Source organism: Rattus norvegicus, chromosome 1 (genome assembly GCF_021556685.1).
Source record: "Rattus norvegicus strain SHRSP/BbbUtx chromosome 1, alternate assembly SHRSP_T2T, whole genome shotgun sequence".
Taxonomy (NCBI): domain Eukaryota; kingdom Metazoa; phylum Chordata; class Mammalia; order Rodentia; family Muridae; genus Rattus; species Rattus norvegicus.
Window position 1 is genome coordinate 175,601,294 of NC_141534.1, and position 20,643 is coordinate 175,621,936.

At 39.5% G+C, this 20,643-nt stretch overlaps 1 protein-coding gene across 1 annotated transcript; it reads left to right on the forward strand.

Annotated features, from left to right (window-relative positions):
- The first annotated feature begins 18,691 nt into the window (after positions 1–18,691).
- On the forward strand, positions 18,692–19,666 carry Olr281-ps1 (olfactory receptor 281, pseudogene 1). Its single transcript, XM_087603877.1, has one exon. It carries the CDS (start codon positions 18,722–18,724, stop codon positions 19,664–19,666), a length of 945 nt encoding a protein of 314 aa, XP_087460003.1. The 5' UTR covers positions 18,692–18,721.
- Positions 19,667–20,643: the final 977 nt, after the last annotated feature.

The following is a 20,643-nucleotide window of genomic DNA, read 5'->3' on the forward strand; positions in this document are numbered from 1 at the left end:
AACACAAATGTCAGCCCAGGCTACTATACCCAGCAAAACTCTCACTTACCATAGATGTAGACACAAAAATAATCCATGGCAAACACAAATTTACACATTGTCTTTCTGCAAATCCAGCCCTACAAAGGATAATACATGGAAATCTCCAACACAAGGAGGGAAACTACACCCTAGGAAAAGCAAGAAAATAATCTTCTTGCAACAAATTCAAAAGAAGAAAGCCACAGAAACATAATTCTACCTCTAACTACAAAAATAAGAGGAAACAACAATCACTACTCCTTAATATCTTTTAACATCATTGGACTAAATTCCCCCAATAAAAAGACAGATCAACAGACTGGATATGTAAACAGGACCAAGCATTTTGCTGCTTACAGGAAACAAACCTCAATGACAAAGACAGACACTACCTCAGAGTAAAAGGCTGGAAAACAATTTTTCAAGCAAATGGTTCCAAGAAAAAGCTGAAGTAGTGATTCTAATATCAAATAAAATCTACTTTCAAGCAAAAGTTACCAAAAAATAAGGAAGGGCACTTCATACTCATCAAGGGAAAAATCCACCAAGATGAGCCCTCAATTCTGAATATCTATGCTCCAATTGCAAGGGCACCTACATTCATAAAAGAAACCTTACTAAGCTCAAAGCATACATTGTACCACACACAATAATAGTGGGAGACTTCAACACCCTACTCTCATCAATGGACAGATCATGGAAACAGAAACTGAACAGAAACACAGTGAAACTAACAGAAGTTATGAACCTAATGGACTTGACAGATAGCTATAGGACATTTTATCCTAAAACAAAAGAATATACCTTCTTCTCAGCACCTCATGGTACCGTCTCCAAAACAGGCCTCAACAGATACAAGAAGATTAAAATAATCCCATGGATCCTATCAGATCACCATGGACTAAGGCTGGTCTTCAATAATAACAAAAACAACAGAAAATTCACATACATATGGAAGCTAAACAATACTGAATGATAACTTGGTCAAGCAAGAAAAAAGAAAGAAACTAAAGACTTTTTGAATTTAATGACAATGAAGGCACAACATACCCAAACTTATGGGGCATAATAAAAGCAGTGCTAAGAGGAAAACTCATAGCTCTGAGTGACTCAAAAAAGAAACTGGAGAGAACATACATCAGCACCTTCACAACACACCTGAAAGCTCTAGAACAAAAAGAAGTAAATACACCCAAGAGAAGTAGAAGGCAGGAAATAATCAAACTGAAGGAAGAAATCAACCAAATAGAAACAAAAAGAATTATAGAAAGAATCAATGAAACCAGGAGGTAAGTCTTTTTAAAAACCAATATGACAGATAAACCTTTAGTCAGACTAACCAGAGGGCACAGGAACAGTATAGAAATTAATAAAATCAGAAATAAAAAGGGAGACATAACAAAACTGAAGAAATTCAAAAAATCATCAGATTCTACTACAAAAGCCTATATTCAACAAAACTGGAAAATCTGCATTAAATGGACAATATTCTAGAGAGATACCAGGTACCAAAGTTAAATCAGGATTAAATAAACCATCAAAACAGTCTCATAATCCCTAAAGAAATAGAAACAGACATTAAAAGTCTCCCAATCAAAAAAAGACCAGGACCAGGCGAATTTAGTGCAAAATTCTATCAGACTGTCAAAGAAGATCTAATATGAATACTCTTCAAACTATTCCATGAAGTAGAAACAGAAGGAATGTTACTCAATTCATTCTATGAAGCCACAATTATGCTTATACCTAAACCGCACAAAGACTCAATGAAGAAAGAAAACTTCAGACCAATCTCCCTTATGAACATCAATGCAAAATATTTAATAAAATTCTTGCAAACTGAATCCAAGAACACATCAAAACCATCATCCATCATGCATCCAGGGATGCAGAGATGGTTCAATATATGGAAATCCATCAACATAATCCACTATATAAACAAACTCAAAGAAATAAAATACATGATCATCTAATTAGATGCTGAGAAAGCATTTGACATAATACAACACCCCCTTCATGTTAAAAAGGCTTGGAAAGATCAGGAATTCAAGGTCCATACCTAAACATAATAAAAGCAATATACAGCAAACAGGTAACCAACATCAAAATTAATGGAGAGAAACTTGAAGTAATCCCATTAAAAACAGGGGCTAGACAAGGCTGCACACTCTCTCCCTACCTATTCAGTATAGTACTTGAAGTCCTAGCCAGAGCAATTAGACAAGAAAAAGAGGTCAAAGAGATGCAAATGGAAAGGAAGAATTCAATATATCACTATTTGCAGATGATATGATAGTACTCTTAAGTGACCCCAAAAATTTCAACAGAGAACTCCTAAACCTGATAAAGTGACTGGATATAAATTTAACTCAAACAAATCAGTAACCTCCTTCTACTCAAAGAATAAACAGGTTGAGGGAAATTAGGGAAACGACACCCTTCACAATAGTGACAAACAATATAAAATACCTTGTTGTGTCTCGAACTAAGCAAATGAAAGATTTGTATGACAAAAACATCAAGTCTCTGAACAAAGATATAGAATATCTCAGAAGATGGAAAGATCTCCCATGCTCTCAAATTGGCAGGATTAATATAATAAAAGTGGTCATTTTGCCAAAAGCAATCTACAGATTCAATGCAATCACCATCAAAATTCTTCATAGAGTTAGAAGGAGCAATTTGCAAATTCATTTGGAATAACAAAAAGACAGGGTAGCAAAAACTATACTCAACAATAAAAGAACTTCTGGGGTAATCACCATCCCTGACCTCAAGCAGTATTAAAGAGCAATAGTGGTACAAACTGTATGATATTGGTACAGAGACAGGCAGATAGATCAATGGAATATAATTGAAGGCACAGAAATGAACCAACGCATCTATGGTCACTTGATCTTTGACAAAGGAGCTAAAACCATCCAGCAGGGAAAAAAGGATAGCATTTTCAACAAATGGTGCTGGTTCAACTGGAGGTCAGAATGTAGAAGAGTGTAAATCTATCCATTCTCATCACCTTGTACAAAGCTCAGGTCCAAGTGAATCAAGAACCTCCACATAAAACCGAATACACTGAAACTTATAGACGAGAAAGTGAGGAAGAGCCTCAAACACATAGGCACAGAAGAAAACTTCCTAAACACCAATGGCATATGCTCTAAGATCATGAATCAACAAAGGAGACCTCATAAAATTTCAAACTTCTGTAAAGCAAAGGGCATTGTCAATAGTATAAAACAGTCCTAAACCCAGGAGAGGACTAATATCAAATATATACAAAGAAAATAAAAAGTTAGACTCCAGAGAATCAAATAACCCTGTTGATAACATAGGGAACAGAGCTAAACAAAAAATTCTCAACTGAAGAATATCGAATGGCTGAGAGGCATCTAAAGAAGTGATCAACATCCGTAGTCATCGGGGAAATGCAAATCAAAACAACCCTGAGATTCCACCTCAGACTAGTCAGAATGGCTAAGATCAAAAACTCAAGTGATAATGCTCAATGCTGGTGAGGATGTGGAGAAAGAGGAACACTTTGCCATCATTGGTGGGATTGCAGACTGGTACAACCTGGAAATCAATCTGGAGGATCCTCAGAACATTAGACATAGTACTACCTGAGGACCCAGGTATACCACTTCTGTGAATATATCCAAAAGATGTTCCAAAATATAACATGAACACATGTTCCACTATGTTCATAGCAGCCTTATTTATAATAGCCAGAAGCTGGAAAGAACCCAGATGTCCTTCAACAGAGGTATGGATACAGAAAATGTGGTACATTTACACAATGGAGTACTATTCAGCTATTAAAAACAACAATTTCATGAAATTTTTAGGCAAATGGATAGAACTAGAAAACATCATCCTCAGTGAGGTAACCCAATCACAAAAGAATGCACATGGTATGCATTCACTCATAAGTGTATATTAGCTCAAAGGTCCAGAATACCCAAGATGCAATCCACAGACCACATGAAGCTCAAGAATTTGGAAGATCAAAGAGTGGATGCTTCAGTCCTTCTTAGAAGGGAGAACAAAATATTCACAGGAGGAAATACAGAGACAAAGTGTGGAGCAGAGACTTAAGGAAAGATTATCCAGAGATGGTCCCACCAAGATATCTATCCCATGTACTGTCACCAAACCCAGACAATATTGTGGATGCCATAAAGTGCGTGCTGACAGGAGCCTGTTATAGCTGTCCCCTGGGATGCTCTGCCAGAGCCTGACAAATAGAGAATCAGATGCTCTCAACCAACCAGTAGACTAAAAACAGAGCCCCCAATGGAGGAGTTTAAAAAAATGACTGAAGGAGCTAAAGGTGCTTTCAACCCCATAGGAAGAACAAAAATATCAACCAACCAGACACTCCCAGGAGCTCCCAGAGACTTAACCACCAACCAAAGAGTACACGTGGTGAGACCCATGACTCCAGCAAAATATGTAGTGGAAGATGGCCTTATCAGACATCAATGAGAGGAGAGGCCCTTGGCCCTGTGAAGGCTCAATGCACTCGTGTAGGGGAATGCCAAGGTGGGGAGATGGGAGGGAATTTGTGGGTGGGTGGGGGAACACTCTCATAGAGGTAAGGGGAGGGGAGAAGGATAGGAGGATTCCAGAGAGGAAATTGGGAAAGGGGATAACATTTGAAATTTAAGTAAAGAAAATATCAACAATAAAAAAAACATATATATCATGTTCCAACAAGATCAGGCATGCACAGGGTAAGATAGCCAAATAATAATAGCCAGGACAATAGGTCTCTGCTAGAGCCCAATAACAAAGAGCATAAAATAGCTTTTATATATATGAGAGAGCTCCTTAAAAAGATATGACTATACCCCTTAAAGAAATCTATGAAAAACAATCAGTGAGAGGAAGAGAATAAAACAGTTCAAGATCCAAAACTAGAAATAGAATCAATAAAGAAAACCAAAACCAAGAGAAATCAGGAAATATAATTTAGGTTTCTTGAACAGGAACCTCAGAGACAAACCTATCCATAAAATACAAGAGGTTGAAGAGGGACATTGAAGGCCCAATAGAAGAAATAGATACCTCCAACAAAGCAAGAGTTAAATCTTAAAATCACTCAGCATAAAACATTGAGGAAAACTAGGACACCATGAATAGACCAGACTGAAAAATAATAGACATAGAGGAAGGACAAAAAAAACAGTGAAATTATCAACAAAATAATAAAAGAAAATCTCCCAAATATATAGAACACCAAATAATTAGACCAAACTGAAAAATAATAGACATAGGGAAGGACAAAAAAAAAAACCAGTAATATATAGAACACCAAATAATTGGACCAGAAAAGAAAGGCCCTTCAGCACATAATAATCAAAACACTGTACATACAGACCAGAAAACTATATTAAAATTTATATTGGAAAAGATAATACAAAATTTAAATAGACAGAATATTAAAGATCACATGGGATTTTTTTTCTTACAGCTGTTTATATGGCAGATTTTGTTGATGGATTTTCGTATATTGAGCCATCCTTGCATTCCTGGGATTAAGTCTATTTGTATGATGCTTTTTATGTATTCTTCTTTTCAGTTTGCAAGTATTTTATTGAGTATTTTTGCATCAATATTTATAATAGCAATTGGTCTAAAGTTCTCTTTCTTTTTGGAGTCTTTGTGTGGTGTAGATATCAGGGTAACTGTGGCTTCATAGAATGAGTATAGCAGTGATCCTTCTGTTTCTATTTTGTGGAATAATTTGAGTATTGGTATTTGCTCTTTTTTGAAAGTCATAGAATTCTGAACTAAAACCATCTGGTGCTGGGCTTTGTTGTTGTTGTTGTTGTTGTTGTTGTTGTTGTTGTTGTTTTGTTTGTTTGTTTGTTGTTGAGATCCTTTTAATGACCACTCCTATTTCTTTGGGGGTTCTAAGGCTGTTTAAATAGTTTACCTAATCTTGATTTAGCTTCGGTAAGTGGCATCTGTCTAGAAAATCATCCATTTTGTTATGATTTCCCAATTTTGTTGATTATGGGATTTTGAAGACCTAATGATTCCTTGAATACCCTTATTGTCTGATGTTATGTTTCCCTTTTCATTTGGATACTGTCTATCTTTTGGTTAGTCTGGCTAATGGTTTGTTTATCTTCTTGATTCTCTTAAAGAACCAGCTCTTGGTTTCATTGACTCTTTATATTGTTTTCTTTGTTTCTAACTGATTGATTTCAGACCTAATGTGGATTACTACATCTCCATCTGCAGTTTGCCCCTCACTACAGTCACTCTCTTCTATGGGACTATCACATTCATTTATGTGATACCAAAGTTCAGCTACTCAATGTACCAGAACAAAAGTTGTGTCCATGTTCTACATGATAGTGAGCCCCTCATTTACAGCCTCAGGAATAGTGATATTAAGAGTGCCTGAAAAGACAGCTTGGTATTGACTATTATCAAAACTAACAACAGTAACAAATGCTGGTGAAGATGTGTAGAAAAAGAAACCCTTAAGACTGTTGGTGGTTATGTAAGTTAGCACAACCATTACAGAAAATAATGAGTCCTCTATATTTCTGAATCACTATATGATCTAGATATACCTCTTCAAAACATATATCCAAGGGTAATAAAATCAATCATCATACCAAGATCACTCACTTAACTACCTTTATTGTACCACTATTAAGCTAAAATACATTCTTAGCCTAGGAGGTCAACAGCAGAAGAATAATTGAAGAAAGGATGCTGTGCATGCATCATAGGCTATTATTCAGTCATTAAAAACCCTGGGTGTGCATGATAATGTATGCACTGGCAGGAATTCTAATGAGCCATATACATTACAGAAAACATCCCGTAGACTCTTTCATATGCAGAAACTGTTTAAAAAGTGGCCTGCAAACAAAGGTAGACTATGAAGGAAGGATTGAAAAGCAGAGAGAAGAGGAGCATCAGAGAGAGAAAACAGGGGGGGTGGACATCACCAAAGCATGACATATGTTTATTTAGAAATTTCACATTGAGAGCCATTAAGATTTTTAGTTGATAATTGCCTTTGGAAAAGACACGATGGGTGTATATGAGATGCTACCTGTGTTTAAATTAATATGTATGGAACACAGTATGTATTTTTACCAGATGATAACATAATACCCCATAGTGGTATACCATTTTGCTTTTCAATATTAGTTTAAAATAAATTCAATTAACATTTTAAAATAAGTACTTTTAGTATTAGGTTGTACATTAATATAAAAATAAACCTCACTTCATTGGGTAAGTTTGTATATTATGGGTGAAGGCATATTTGTATGTGTGCATATATATGTGTGTGTATGTGTATATATCAGAGAAAAACCTTGGGAATTGTTGAAAGGGAGCCATAAGTGCCACCTGCACCATGGCAGATGAATGTTTCTTCCCCTAGACCCTATAGCCTGCCTATGTCTCAGGAGGTCTGCTCTAGTCAAGGACACAGGAGAGTGCTCTATCTAGGAGCAGCACTGCCTGCCTACCAGGAGGCCCGCTCTAATACAAAACACCCAAGCCAGTAAACACCACAAATAACCAGACAGCAAGAGTCAAGAACATAAGTAACAGAAGCCACTGTAATTTGAAACCATCAGAACCCAGTTCTTCTACCACAGCAAACCCAGAATACCCCAAAACACATGAAGAACAAGATTGTGACCTAAAATCCCAATTCATGAAGATAATAGCATCCTTTGAAAAGGATATAAATAATGCCTTTAAAGAAATACAGGAAACACAGACAAACTGGTAGAAACCCTCAAAGAAGAAACAAGTAAATCCCTGAAAGAAATACAGGAAAATGAAATCAAACAAGTGAAGGAATTGAACAAAACAGTCCAAGACCTAAAAATAGAAACAGAAACAATAAAGAAATCACAAGTAGAAACAACCCTAGAGATGGAAAACCAAGAAAAGAGAACAAGAACTATAGATGCAAGCATGACCAACATAATACAAGAGCTGGAAGAGTGAATCATAGGTATTGAAGATACCATGAAAGATATTGTTACATCTGTCAAAGAAAATGCAATGTACAAAAAGTTTCTAACCCATCTTGACTGAGGTAACACAGTCCAAAAAGGACACACATGCTATGTACTCACTCACAAGTGGTTATTAGGCATAAGATACAGATACCATGTTATACGCAATAGACACAAATCAACTAGACAAGAAAGAAAGCTTAACCCAGGAAGTTTGAATCTCACTAAGAATGGCAAATAAAATAGTTAAAAGAGGCAGGTGGACGGAGGGGGATGGAAGGGAAATGGGAGATTCAGAATGAGGTGTGGGGAAAAATAGGAAAGATGGCTAGATGGGCATGAAAATGAATGGAAATCTGCAAACTAACAGGGGTGAGGAGGTGGGAATGGTGGAGGTATCTTCAGGACAAGACAGAGAACTGGGATAAGGGAGGTGCCCAATAATCAATGAGTGTAACCTTGGTTGTAACTCACTACACTGGGGTAATGGAACCTAAAGAATTAGGAAGGAACCTGAATACAGTGATACAAACACCAACATACCCACAAAACTTCCAACCAAAAATTTATCCTGTCTACAAGAAATGCAGGGATTGAGGAGTTGAGTAGAGACAGAACGAATGGCCAACCAATAACTTGTCCAACTTGAAACTCATCCCATGGAAAACACAAATCCCTAACACTAATAATTATGTACTGCTATGCTTGCAGACAGGAGCCTGTTGTGCTCTGAGAGGCTCCACCCAGAAGCTGACATAGACAGACACAGACACCCACAGCCAAACAGTGGATGGACCTTAGGGTCTCTTATGGAAGAGTAGGAGTAAAGAGTAAGGATCCCCAGGGAATAGGAATTCCACAAAATTACCAATAAAGTCAACTAACCTGGAACTGTGGGGCTCTCAGAGTCTAAACCACTAACCGGAGAACATGCACAGGCTAGACCTAGGTCCTGTAGAGGCTTGATGCCCCAGAGAAGGGGGACACAAGAGGCTTGAAGTGGGAGTGGATCTGTGGGTGGGGGAGTGTCCTCTTAGAGGAAAAGGGGGAGAATCCGGTGAGGGGTTCATGGAGGGGAGATTGCAAAGAGGGATAACATTTGAAATGTAAACAAAATGATTTATAAAAAGATACTCTTCCCCATTTTAGCTAATTGGCAGTAACACAATTACACAGTTTCTTCGGCCTCTTCTCAAATTCACTATGCTGTTTCTCTTGTTCATTAGTAGAGACTCCAAAGGTAGTTGGTGATTTCTGAATATCACACTTCTCTTTATTAATTGCAAGGGTCCCACAGACTTTCTTACTAAGGAAGAAGCAGATTTGGCATCTGCACAGTATTTGTAACAATGCTGCTGAAAGTTGGATTTTTAGCTCATTTGACAAAAATGTGGTTAATTCAATAGAGACTCCTGAGCTAGTAGAATTTATCTATTTACCCTAGACTTCTTTTAAGACCTTTCCCCCTTAGTCCTACTTGTAGCACCAGCCCCAAAGGCATTCGCTGATGATGACATGACACAGTGAAGTCATCTGTTTCTACTTCTAGTTATTCTCTGTTTTCTGTCTCTCTTTGTCACTGTAATCCAGAACTGTCCATTCACTGTCTGTGAAATTTATTGTATGGCCTAATTTATCCTCTTTTTTCCAATCCTTAACAGTCTGCCTTACAAAAGCAACTGACACAAGTTTATTGGTTCTCAGCATTTATCTTTCCTTTTGTAGTCACACAATGACTGCAAGGATACAAAGCATTTTCTCACTAGGATATTAGCAAACTGAACTACAGTCATTCTCAGGCCTCCTTCCTTTAGGCACAATACTTTTCTATGGGAGGTATTCGCTTATTAAATATTTTAATGTGTGTATGATTGGGATTGACACCATGCCCAGTCATAGAGCAATTCTATTAAAATTATGCACTTAACCTCATATTCCATCCCAGCGATGGCCATGTAATGTGACTCAGGCGCAGACAAAGACTCTGCAAAGAAGGACAAAGGAGTCCTTGGGTTAATTTTTAGGCATGAAATCTCTTTTCCATTGGTATGAGTGGTACATTTGCACTGGATCCAAAATAAAAATGTTGTCAGCAGCTTTGATGTTTCTAAAAGAAGACTGTTCTTTGACAATGAAGCCCACTCTAGAAAAGTAGAGGTATGATACTAAGAAAAAGACCCATGTCTTTTGATATTGGAAAAACACCCCTAAGACATTAGAGATGAGAGACTGAAAAAAAAAGAATTTATGTTCTGGCCACATCATCTGACCTCTGGATAAAGCTAAGTCTTCACTGGTTCATCCCTGTATCTTCTGGGCATGAGACAATGGTCCCATTGAGTGGTCAAGTCAGTTTGGACTAACTCCTAAGTCCCATGATTCTTATACAAGGCCTGTGAGAATATAAGATTGGCTTTATTTCACTTAAAAGTTATAACAGGAATAGAGAATTTACATCTTTGGCTGAAAGTGCTATGCCTAGCATAGGTGTCTTGTAAGATCCAACTATGAAAATAATCAGAAACAGGGTTTTCTTTTTATTATCAATTATTTCATTTATTTACATCCCAAATGTAGTCCTCCTCCCTGTCCCCACCTGCAAAGTTTTCCCCCCCTTCACCCTTCTCTTTGCCTCTGAGAGAGTGTCCCCAGGTACCACACCAGGGTATCAGGTTTCTACAAGATTAGGGGCATCCTCTCCAACTGAGGACAAATAAGGCAGCCCTCTGTTACATAAGTGTTGGGGCCTCAGATCAGCCCATGTACGCTCTCTGGTTAATAGCTCAGTCTCTGGGAACTCCCATAGGTTCAGGTTAGTTGACACTGTTAGACTTCCTGGTGGGTTGCCATCCCCTTCAATTCCTTCAATTCCTTCCCTAACTCTTCCATGGGGGTTCTCAATCTACATCCAATGCTCAGCTGTGAGTATCTACATCTGCCTACATCAACTGCTGGTAGAATGTCTCAGAAGACAGGCATGCTAAGCTCCTGTCTGCAAGCACAACATAGCATTAGTAATAGTGTCAGGGTTTGATGCCTGCACATGGGATGGATGCCAAGTTGGCCATGTCACTGGTTGGCCCATTCGTTTAGGCTCTGCTCCATTTTTGTCCTTGCACTTGTTTTAGACAGGAGCAATTTGGGGTCAAGTTTTGTAGGCGTGTTGATGTCCCAATCCTTCCACTAGTGATCCTTACTGAGGATCCTGTCTCTACAGGTTCCATATCCCCACCATTGGACATTTAGGCTAAGATCATCCACACTGAGTCCTGGGAGCCTTCCCCATCCCAAGTCTCTGGGATTTTCTTGAGGTTCCCCCAGCCCCCACCTCCAGCAGCTGCATATTTCCATTCATTCTCCTGGTCCTCTGGACCTCTCTTCTGTCTCCCCCTATATGTGATCCTGCCTCCTTTATCCTCTCCTCTCTCCCCTCTCCCCTCTTCTCTCTCCACTCTCACCTCTCTCTTCTCCCCTCTCCTACCCAGGTTGCTCCTTCCCTCTGCCTCCCATGATTATTTTGTTCCCCCTTCTAAGTGAGACTGAAGAATCCTCACTTGGGCCTTTCTTCTTGTTTAACTTCCTAGGATCTGTGGGGTATATTATGGGTATTCTGTACTTTTTGGCCAGTATCCACTATCAGTGAGTACATACCATGCATGTACTTTTGGGTCTGGGTTACCTCACTCAGGATGATATTATCTAGTTCCATCCATTTGCCTGCAAAATTTATGATGCCATTGTTTTTAATCACTGAATGGTATTCCATTGTGTAAATGAACTACATTTTCTGTATTCATTCTTCAGTTGAGGGACATCTGGGTTCCTCCCAGTTTCATACTGTTATGAATAAGGCTGCTATGAACATACTGGAGCATGTGCCCTTGTGATATGATGGAGCATCTTTTGGGTATATACCAAGTAGTGGTATCACCAGGTCTTCAGGTAGAACTATTTCCAATTTTCTGAGGAACTTTCAGATTGATTTTGTATGCCCAAATTTTCAATCTGAACAGTTTTTATAATTTGAAAATTTCACACACACATACACACTGAAATATTATCATATCTACCTCCGTTTACCCCTTTAACACTCTCCATATCCCTTCATATCTTTTTCAAATTCATGTCTGTTCTGATTTTTTTTTATCATTCACTAAGTTCAGCTAGTGATGCCATATATGCATGGGTGTGGGGCCATCCACTGGATCATTTAGATGTACCATTTGCTATTTCTCAATAAAGAATGATCTCCTTATCCTAGCAAATATCCTGGTTAAAAGTCCATGGCTGGGAAGGTCATAGGCCCTCCAGAAGATCCTACTATTGTTATTTTGCTAGATGGCCTTTCTGTTCACTTGTCTTTAAAATTTTATGTTCATATTTATTGGTTTGGGCTGTGCTCAGCTTGGTCAGTGAAACCTGTTGTTCTGCAGTGGGCAGCAGTCAATGGAGAGAATCAGAACTCATAGGAGTACTGAGAATGAGGTTGAATGCAAAACCCATTTTTAAAAATTATTTTAAATCTTTTTGTAGCCCCGTCATCGTGCCCCTTCCAGTCGGCCCTCTGAAACTTCCTCATCCAATTCCTCCTCCCCTATCTCCAAGAGGATGTCCCATTCCCCACCCCACCATGCCTCTCCATTCCCTGAGTCCTCAATTTTCTCAAGGGTTAGGTGCATCTTCTCTCACTGAGGCAGTCCTCTGCTGTATATGTGTCGGAGGCCTCGTATCAGCTAGTGTGTGCTGCCTGTAGGTTGTTCAGTGTCTGAGAAATCTCACGGGTCCAGGGTAGTTGAGACTGCTGGTCTTCCTATGGTTGCTCTCCTCCTTAGCTTCTTTCCCTAATTCAACCACAGGGGTCGCTGGCTTCTGTTCATTGGTTGGTTATACGTATCTGCATCTGTTTTGCTTAGCGGCTTGTTGGGCCTCTTGGAGGGCACATGCTTTCATCTGTAAGCACAGCATAGCATCAGTAATAGTGTCGGGCCTTGGAGCCTCCCCTCATGCTGGATCCCAATTTGGGCCTGTCACTGGACCTCCTTTCCCTCAGCCTCTTCTCCATTTTTGTCCCCGCAGTTCTTTTACATGGGAATAATTTTAGGTCAGAGTTTTAACTGTGGGATGGCAACCACATCACTACACTCGATGCCTTGTCTTTCTTCTAGAGGTGAGCTCTACAAGTTCCCTCTTCCCACTGTTGGGCATTTCATCTAAGGTCCCTCCCTTTGAGTCCTGAGCGTCTCTTACCTGCCAGGTCTCTGGCACATTCTAGAGAGCCCCCCCCCCTTCTACCTACTGAGGTTGTCTGTTTCCATTCTTTCTGCTGGCCCTCAGGACTTCACCTCTGTTCTCCCCACAATACCGGATCATGTTCCATTTTCCCTTCCCTGTTCCCTCTCCCACCCAAGTTCCTCCCTTGCTCTGTCCCCTATGAATGCTTTCTTCTCACTCCCAAGTGGGATTAAGGCATCCTCACTTGGGTCCTTTGGATTGTTAACATTCTTGAGTCCTGTGGGCTACATACTATGTATGTCCTTTTGCATCTGAGTTACCACTCAGGATGATATTTTCTAGTTTCATCCATTTGCCTGCAAAATTCATGATTTCCTTATTCTTAATAGCTGAAGAGTATTCCATTGTGTAAGTGAAGCACATTTTCTGAATCCATTCTTCATTGTGGGACATCTGGGTTGTTCCCAGTTTCTTACTATTCCAAATAAGGCTGTATGAAGATATTGAAGCATGTGGCTCTGTGGCATGGTGGGGCATCTTTCGGGCACAACCCAATATTTTTTATTTAAAAATTATTCATTTATATTACATATTCCCTTTATATCACATTCACTTCACCTCCCCATTCACCCCTCCCACAATCCTTCTTCCCACTCCAGTTCTCCTCTAAGCAACTGTGGGTATCCCCTGGGTATCACCCATTCCCTGATCTTGGCATTTCAAATCTCTGCTAGGCTAGGCACTTCCTCTTCAACTGAGACCAGTTAAGGAAGCCCAGTTAATAGAGCATATCCCAAGAACAGGCAGGTTTGGGGATAACTGCCATTCCACTTGTTCTGGACCCACATAAGGACCAAGCTGCACATCTGCTACATATAAGTAGGGAGGCCTTAGTCCAAACACTGTATGTTCTTTGGTTGGTGGTTCAGGCTCTGAGAGCCCCAAGGGTCCAGATTTGTTGATTCTACAACCCAATTTTTTTTAAAAACAAGGTTTTATTTATTTTATGTGTGTAAATACATTATTTATGTCTTCATATATACCAAGAGAGGGGATCAATCTCACTACAGATGGTTGTGAGCCACCATGTGGTCGCTAGGAATTCAACTTAGAACTTCTAAATGAGCAGTCAGTGCTCTTAACTGCTGAGCCATCTCTCCAGCCCACGCAACCCAATTTTGATGCTCTCAAACTACTTCTTGAAAATTAGATGATGATAAAACCAGGCTTTCCACAAAGTAACTTCACACATTTCATAACAGTGTACAGGATGTTCACCTCTGAAGAGCTCTTCCCTTGGGTCAGCTTGCTCTCACTGTGGCCTGCACCTCCCTATCTTCTCAGGTCTTATTTATAGCATCCGTTCAACCTCCACTTCCATTTCCTTAAGGTCGGGCAAGTCAGCTCCTCACCTTCACAGTTTCATTTTCATAATTGGGGATACAATGGTAAAATCAAATCTCTTGTGTGAGGACATGGGTATTCCCTGTAGAAGCCTGAAGTAGAGGTGCACCTAGTTAGTATCATGGTGTTTCCTGATCTCCACAGAGGAAAGTCTGTATACACGGAGTATAAGGTCTCCAGAGAGAAGGCTTCTCCCAGAGCATACAATGTTATAAAAATCAGTGCACTCATGCACCAAGTTGTATGGATGGGAATGATTTTTAAATAGGAGGTCAAATATCTGACCCAGTAGGTTAAGCAAGAGTTCATAGGTTTTGAGCTAAAAATTATGCTTGAGATTCTGTCAGTGGTTTCCACCTTATCATCATTTCTGTCAGAGGATCCGATTTCAATTCTACTGGCATTTGAGGGGACTTGGCAAGTGATTGCTCTGCTCAGGTAAGAAAACCAGTTGCTGCAGTTGCTCCACCTTTCCTCTTCACACAAAGGCTGGATAACAGCTGGAGCTCTAAGCTTGCACAACTCATCAGTTCACAGAGGGATCAGAGTGAGGGTGGTCAATAGCAATTCTGTAGAAAGGAAACCCTGAGGAGAGAGCAGCTTCATCAGCATGAAAAGGAAAGTTAATGCTGCAGCCAGTCAACCAAGCTGGTGAATTAGAAGTTAGCACCAGGCACTCCACATTAGAGCAAGAGGGTCCAGTCAGATCCAGTTCTTATAAAACATTCACAAAAGTATCACTTAGATTTGTTTAATTAATTTTTATTAGCCCACTTGTTTAGCTATTTAAATAAGATCCTCTTTGTACTATCTTATATTAAACTAGTTCATTTTATACATTAAAAATTGAATATATCATTTTGTCTTTTAAAGTTTTTTTCTCCAGAGATAATTTTACTTATTTTATGAAAATTTTGACATCCTTACATATTATTGTAGTTAGCATAGATATTTGGTATGAGTATCTGTGTGCCTGTGCATTTTTGTGTGTGTATGTGTGTGTGTGTGTGTGTGTGTGTGTGTGTGTGCATGTGTGTGTGTGGTGTTGGCCCTCACATGTCAAGGCCAGAAGTTGACATTAGGTGGCTTCTTCTATAATTCTTTAATTCCTTTTATTCTTTTAGACAGGATCTCACAGTGTAGTCATGGTTGACCTAGAACTTGCCTGTGTCTGCTGCCTGAGTGCTGGGATGAAAGGCATGCAGCATCATGTCACAGTATCTACCCTATTTTCTATGACAGAGTCTGGTGGAACTTGAGCTTGTCATTTCAGTTCTGCTGACTGAGCAGTGAGTCCTGGAATCTGTCTGTTTCTGTGAAACTGTGTGGTTTCTGGGGTCCAACCTCAGGTCATCGTGCTTGAACATGAATAGCAATCAAGCTGCCTACTGAGCCATCTCCCTAGTCCTAGGTATTTGCTTTTAGGACATCACCAGAGTCATACTTAGTAAATCAACTTTTATTTTCTCTGTTAATGTCCTAATGATCTGAACCACATGTATTGTGTCTTCAGTTTGTTCAATTCTGTCCTCTAACTCTCCTGTGCCAAGTCCCATATTACAATTCTGTTTTGTCTCCTTTATATAAAGGCTAGCATCTCTGCTCTAGTACTCAAGTATTACTAGAGTTCATTCCCCTTACCTTTGCTTCTAAAACAGTCATTTCCACTCTGGTTTTTTTACATGGCTGCCAGAGAAATGAACATTTTACTCTGTGAGTCAGAGGAGGTCTGAAGGATTTGGGAGGAATCATGGGATTGTTTTGATGGAGTCATAGGAAACAGATGGGAAGAGAAGGTGTAAGAAATGGGAAGTCATCAGGGCTTCATATGCTAATGAGAAGGAACTTGAATGGAGGTCAGGATCTGGTAAGGTTTGTGGGTTTCTGGTTCTAAGGATGTGTGAGTAGTGACAATGGGGAGAGATCTGGAAATGGGGAATTGGTCTAGGAGGTGCAGGGAGAGTGGGGAGCTTTGTCCAAATTGGGGCTATAAAGGGGGAGTTGGACAAGGAGGTAAACAGCTGTAGGTAAGACTGGAAAATGGCAGAGAATCAGGAATTTCATGCTTGTTTACTGCCTAACTGCTGAAGTCCCATCTCCCTCAGCCTAGCCCTCTTAATGCAGTTTTCTACTGATGAATAAGATGCCTGAGTCAAAGCCAGAAATGCTGTCCAGAGGAATTCCTGACCATACAGTTAGGGTTCCACATGCAGGGAGGAGCACAGGCTCAAGCCTGGGATTTTGGCAGGGTCCGGACCAATTCCTAAACCAGTGGTGCTCACACCCCACAGCAGCCTCAAGCTCCTAGAAAAGTCAGACAGTAAATGCAGCTCTTCTTTGCTCTCCTGTTGTTGATTATTTCCCTTCAGACACAGTAGTCAACTGAGGGAAGAGTCCGGGTTTCCCTAATTTAAATAATTATCACTCCATATATTTAGTAAATATTGATTAATCACTTTTATATATTATGAATATAGATACCTGTTTTCAGTTCTGGGAACAACACAAAATCTAGAACAAAATTACTGTCACCCTGCAGTTCATATTCTTGAGGGAGAATTAGGCATTAAACATAAAAACCCAACAGACTGGATTATTTATTTCCATTGGTAGTGAGTGCTCTGGCAAATGACAAGGCAGGTGATAGGAGTTAGAGACCTGGGTGATAGGGATGCACAAAGTCGCTCAGATGTCTTCTGTGGAGTGTATGGCTCAGGTTTAGCTGAAAGGGTGCAAACATTCCTTGGTGATGGTTGCTCAGACAGTGAGTGGGGGACACAAACTCCAAGTATAGCTGTATTTTCCTTTAAAGGGAGCAAGTGAGCCATAGATTCAGAATGGTCCTACATGGCATTTTCTAAAAGCATTTTCTGATCCCAAGAACCAATGGTATAAAATTGGTTTCTAAAATTTCTCATTGGGGCAAATTCCAGTAAATTTGGTTCACCAGGACCAGAAATCAAAAAAAAAAAAAAAAAAAAAAAAAAACTCTGGAAGCCATTTGACTTATGTTCATTTGGGGTCACTTTATCTACAAATCAATTTTTTGGAGATATGGTATATTTATTCAGGTATATATGGTTGATTTTTCAATCTTAACAAAGTAAAATGTGTTTTGTACTTTATTTTAAAAATATTTGCCAATATATTAAATTTAAAATTATCAGTTTTAATTTGTTTGTATTCTATACTAATTTCTAATTTGAAATTATTTAAAATTCATATACAAGTATACAATTAAAAATAACACAAAGATGCATGCATCAGAGTAGTGAAAAGTGGATTCTAAATAACACAAAGCTTGTGTGTGTTCTAAGAATGCGTTTGGTTAATTTTTGCTACATAGAAAACTGGTGCCAAAGACTATTAGTCTATTAGTTAATGTTTTAACTTCAAAATTATCATTATATTACTACTACTACTACTACTACTACTACTACTACTACTATTACTACTACTATAATTATTATTATTATTATTATTATTATTATTATTATTATTATTATTATTATAGTGTGTGTGTGTTGCATGTGCCATGGAAATCTTCTGGAGGTCAGGTGACTTAGGAATTGCTTCTTCTGTCTACCATATTAAGAATGGTCTAATTTGATTCTGTTGCAACATACTCTTCAGACTAACCTCAAACTTAAGGGTATTTCACTCGGCCTTGCCTCTCACTCACATCTTGTCATAGGAGTACTAGGATTACATATTACTATATCATTTATATCAAATTCATTTTTTAATTGTGAGTTCAAAGGGTGGAACTGAAGTCAGGGTGTGAGGCAAGTGCTTTCACTAGCTGAATCATTTTACCAGCCTTATTTTATAATTGTTAAATGATTTCTGAGCCAACATTGTAACTTGTCCACTTGTGTTTTAAAGATTCATTGTTAATCATTATTGATCATTCTTCAAAACTGCTAGTCTGAATCTCTGTCAAAAGAAGCAGGTCTTTACAGTTTCTGCCAAGAACTCCAAGTTTGAACTCGGCTCCTGGTCTGTGACTTCATCTCACATGTGCTATATCCCTAAGACCAACACAGGGCTCCACTATTGAAATGAGGAGGCAAAATCACAGCTCTACAGTTGACTTCATCCTCTTGGGATTTTCTAACTATCCTGAACTTCAGAGGCAGATGTTTGGGCCTTTCCTAGTTATTTATCTGGTGACTGTGTTGGGAAATGCCATCATTATCACGATCATCTTCCTGGACCAGAGCCTGCACATCCCCATGTACCTGTTCCTGCAGAACTTATCCTTAGTGGACCTCTGTTTCAGCACAGTCATCACACCTAAAATGTTGATGGTCCTGACCACTGAGAATACAACCATTTCCTTTGGGGGCTGTTTTGCACAGATGTATTTCATTCTTCTCTTTGGTGTGACTGAGTGTTTTCTACTTGGTGCAATGGCTTATGACCGATTTGCTGCAATCTGCCATCCTCTATCCTACCCAGTGATTATGAATAAAAGAGTGTTTGTGAAATTAGTAATGTTCTCATGGTTCTCAGGTACCATGATGACTACTCTGCAGAGCATATGGGTGTTTAGCTTCCCCTACTGTGGCCACAGGGAAATTAACCATCTCTTCTGTGAGACTCCTCCTGTGCTGGAACTCGCATGTGCAGACACATTCGTGTTTGAAATCTATGCCTTCACGGGCACCATTTTCATTGTTGTGGTCCCCTTTCTGTTGATACTCTTGTCTTATACTCGAATTCTCTTTGCCATCCTGAGGATGCCATCCACTACAGGGAGGCAGAAGGCCTTTTCCACATGTGCCTCTCATCTCACCTCTGTCACCCTCTTCTATGGCACAGGCAGTATAACTTATCTGCAGCCCAAATCCAGGTACTCACCAGACACCAAGAAAATGATGTCATTGGCATACACACTGCTCACCCCTCTGCTGAATCCACTTATCTACAGCCTGAGAAATAAGGAGATGAAAAGGGCTGTGTTGAAATTATGGCAAAGAAAAGTAATTTTACACACAGATTGATTTTTTGAGGAACTTGTTTTATCATGCTTTTGATGCCTATGGATTTTGAAGGTGGTGAAAACAAGAGTATATTTCTTGGTTAGAGTGTGTTTTCTTTCTTGATTATTTCCATGTTTGAAAACATGTCGCACTAATCTTCATTTTTAATACTTTACTCAATTGTTTTTAAGAGGTATATGCTTCTGAAACATAATTCACAGTTTATTGATATACTTTATGTTATTGACATACAGATTATTGCTATACCATTGCCATAAAGATGATGTCTCAATAAACATCTAGTTCCTTATATGTTCATATATTTGATGGTTTTCCTTATTTTTCCATTAATTAATTTATTTATTTATTCATGTTACATTCCAATCACTGACTCCCTTACCCCCTTCACACAGTCTCTTTCCCATTCCTCCCTCCCATTCTCCACTGAGAGAGTGGCACCCCCCCTGGGTATCTCAACCCTGGCACTTCAAGTCACTGCAGAGCTAGGTGCATCCCTTCCACTGAAGATAGAGAAGGCAGCCCAAACTAGAGGAACAGGATCAACAGACAAGATACAGCTTTAGGAACAGCCCCGCTACAGTTGTTGGGGAACCTGGATGAGGACCAAGCTGCACATCTCCTACATATGTGTGTAGGTCCTAGATCCAGTCCATGTATGCTCTTTGATTGGTGGTTCAGTCTCCAAGAGCCCCAAAGGGCCCAGGTTGGTTGACCTGTGGAGTTCCTATTCCCCCTGTGGCCCTTGATTCTTCTACCAACTCTTCCACGAGACTCTAAGCTCTGTCCAGTGTTTGGCTGTTGTCCTCTATATCTGTGTCGCTCAGCTGCTGAGTGGAACCTCTCAGAGGATAGTTATGTGAAGCTCCTATTTGCAAACATAACAGGACATCAGTGTTTGCCCTTGGGGTGGGCCTCAAGCCGGGCCACTTATCAGTTGGCCACTCCCTCAGACTGCTCCATCTTTGTCCCTACAGTTC

Coding starts and splice junctions, on each gene's coding strand:
- Olr281-ps1 (XM_087603877.1), top strand. CDS start 18,722: ATGAGGAGGCAAAATCACAGCTCTACAGTTGACTTCATCCTCTTGGGA.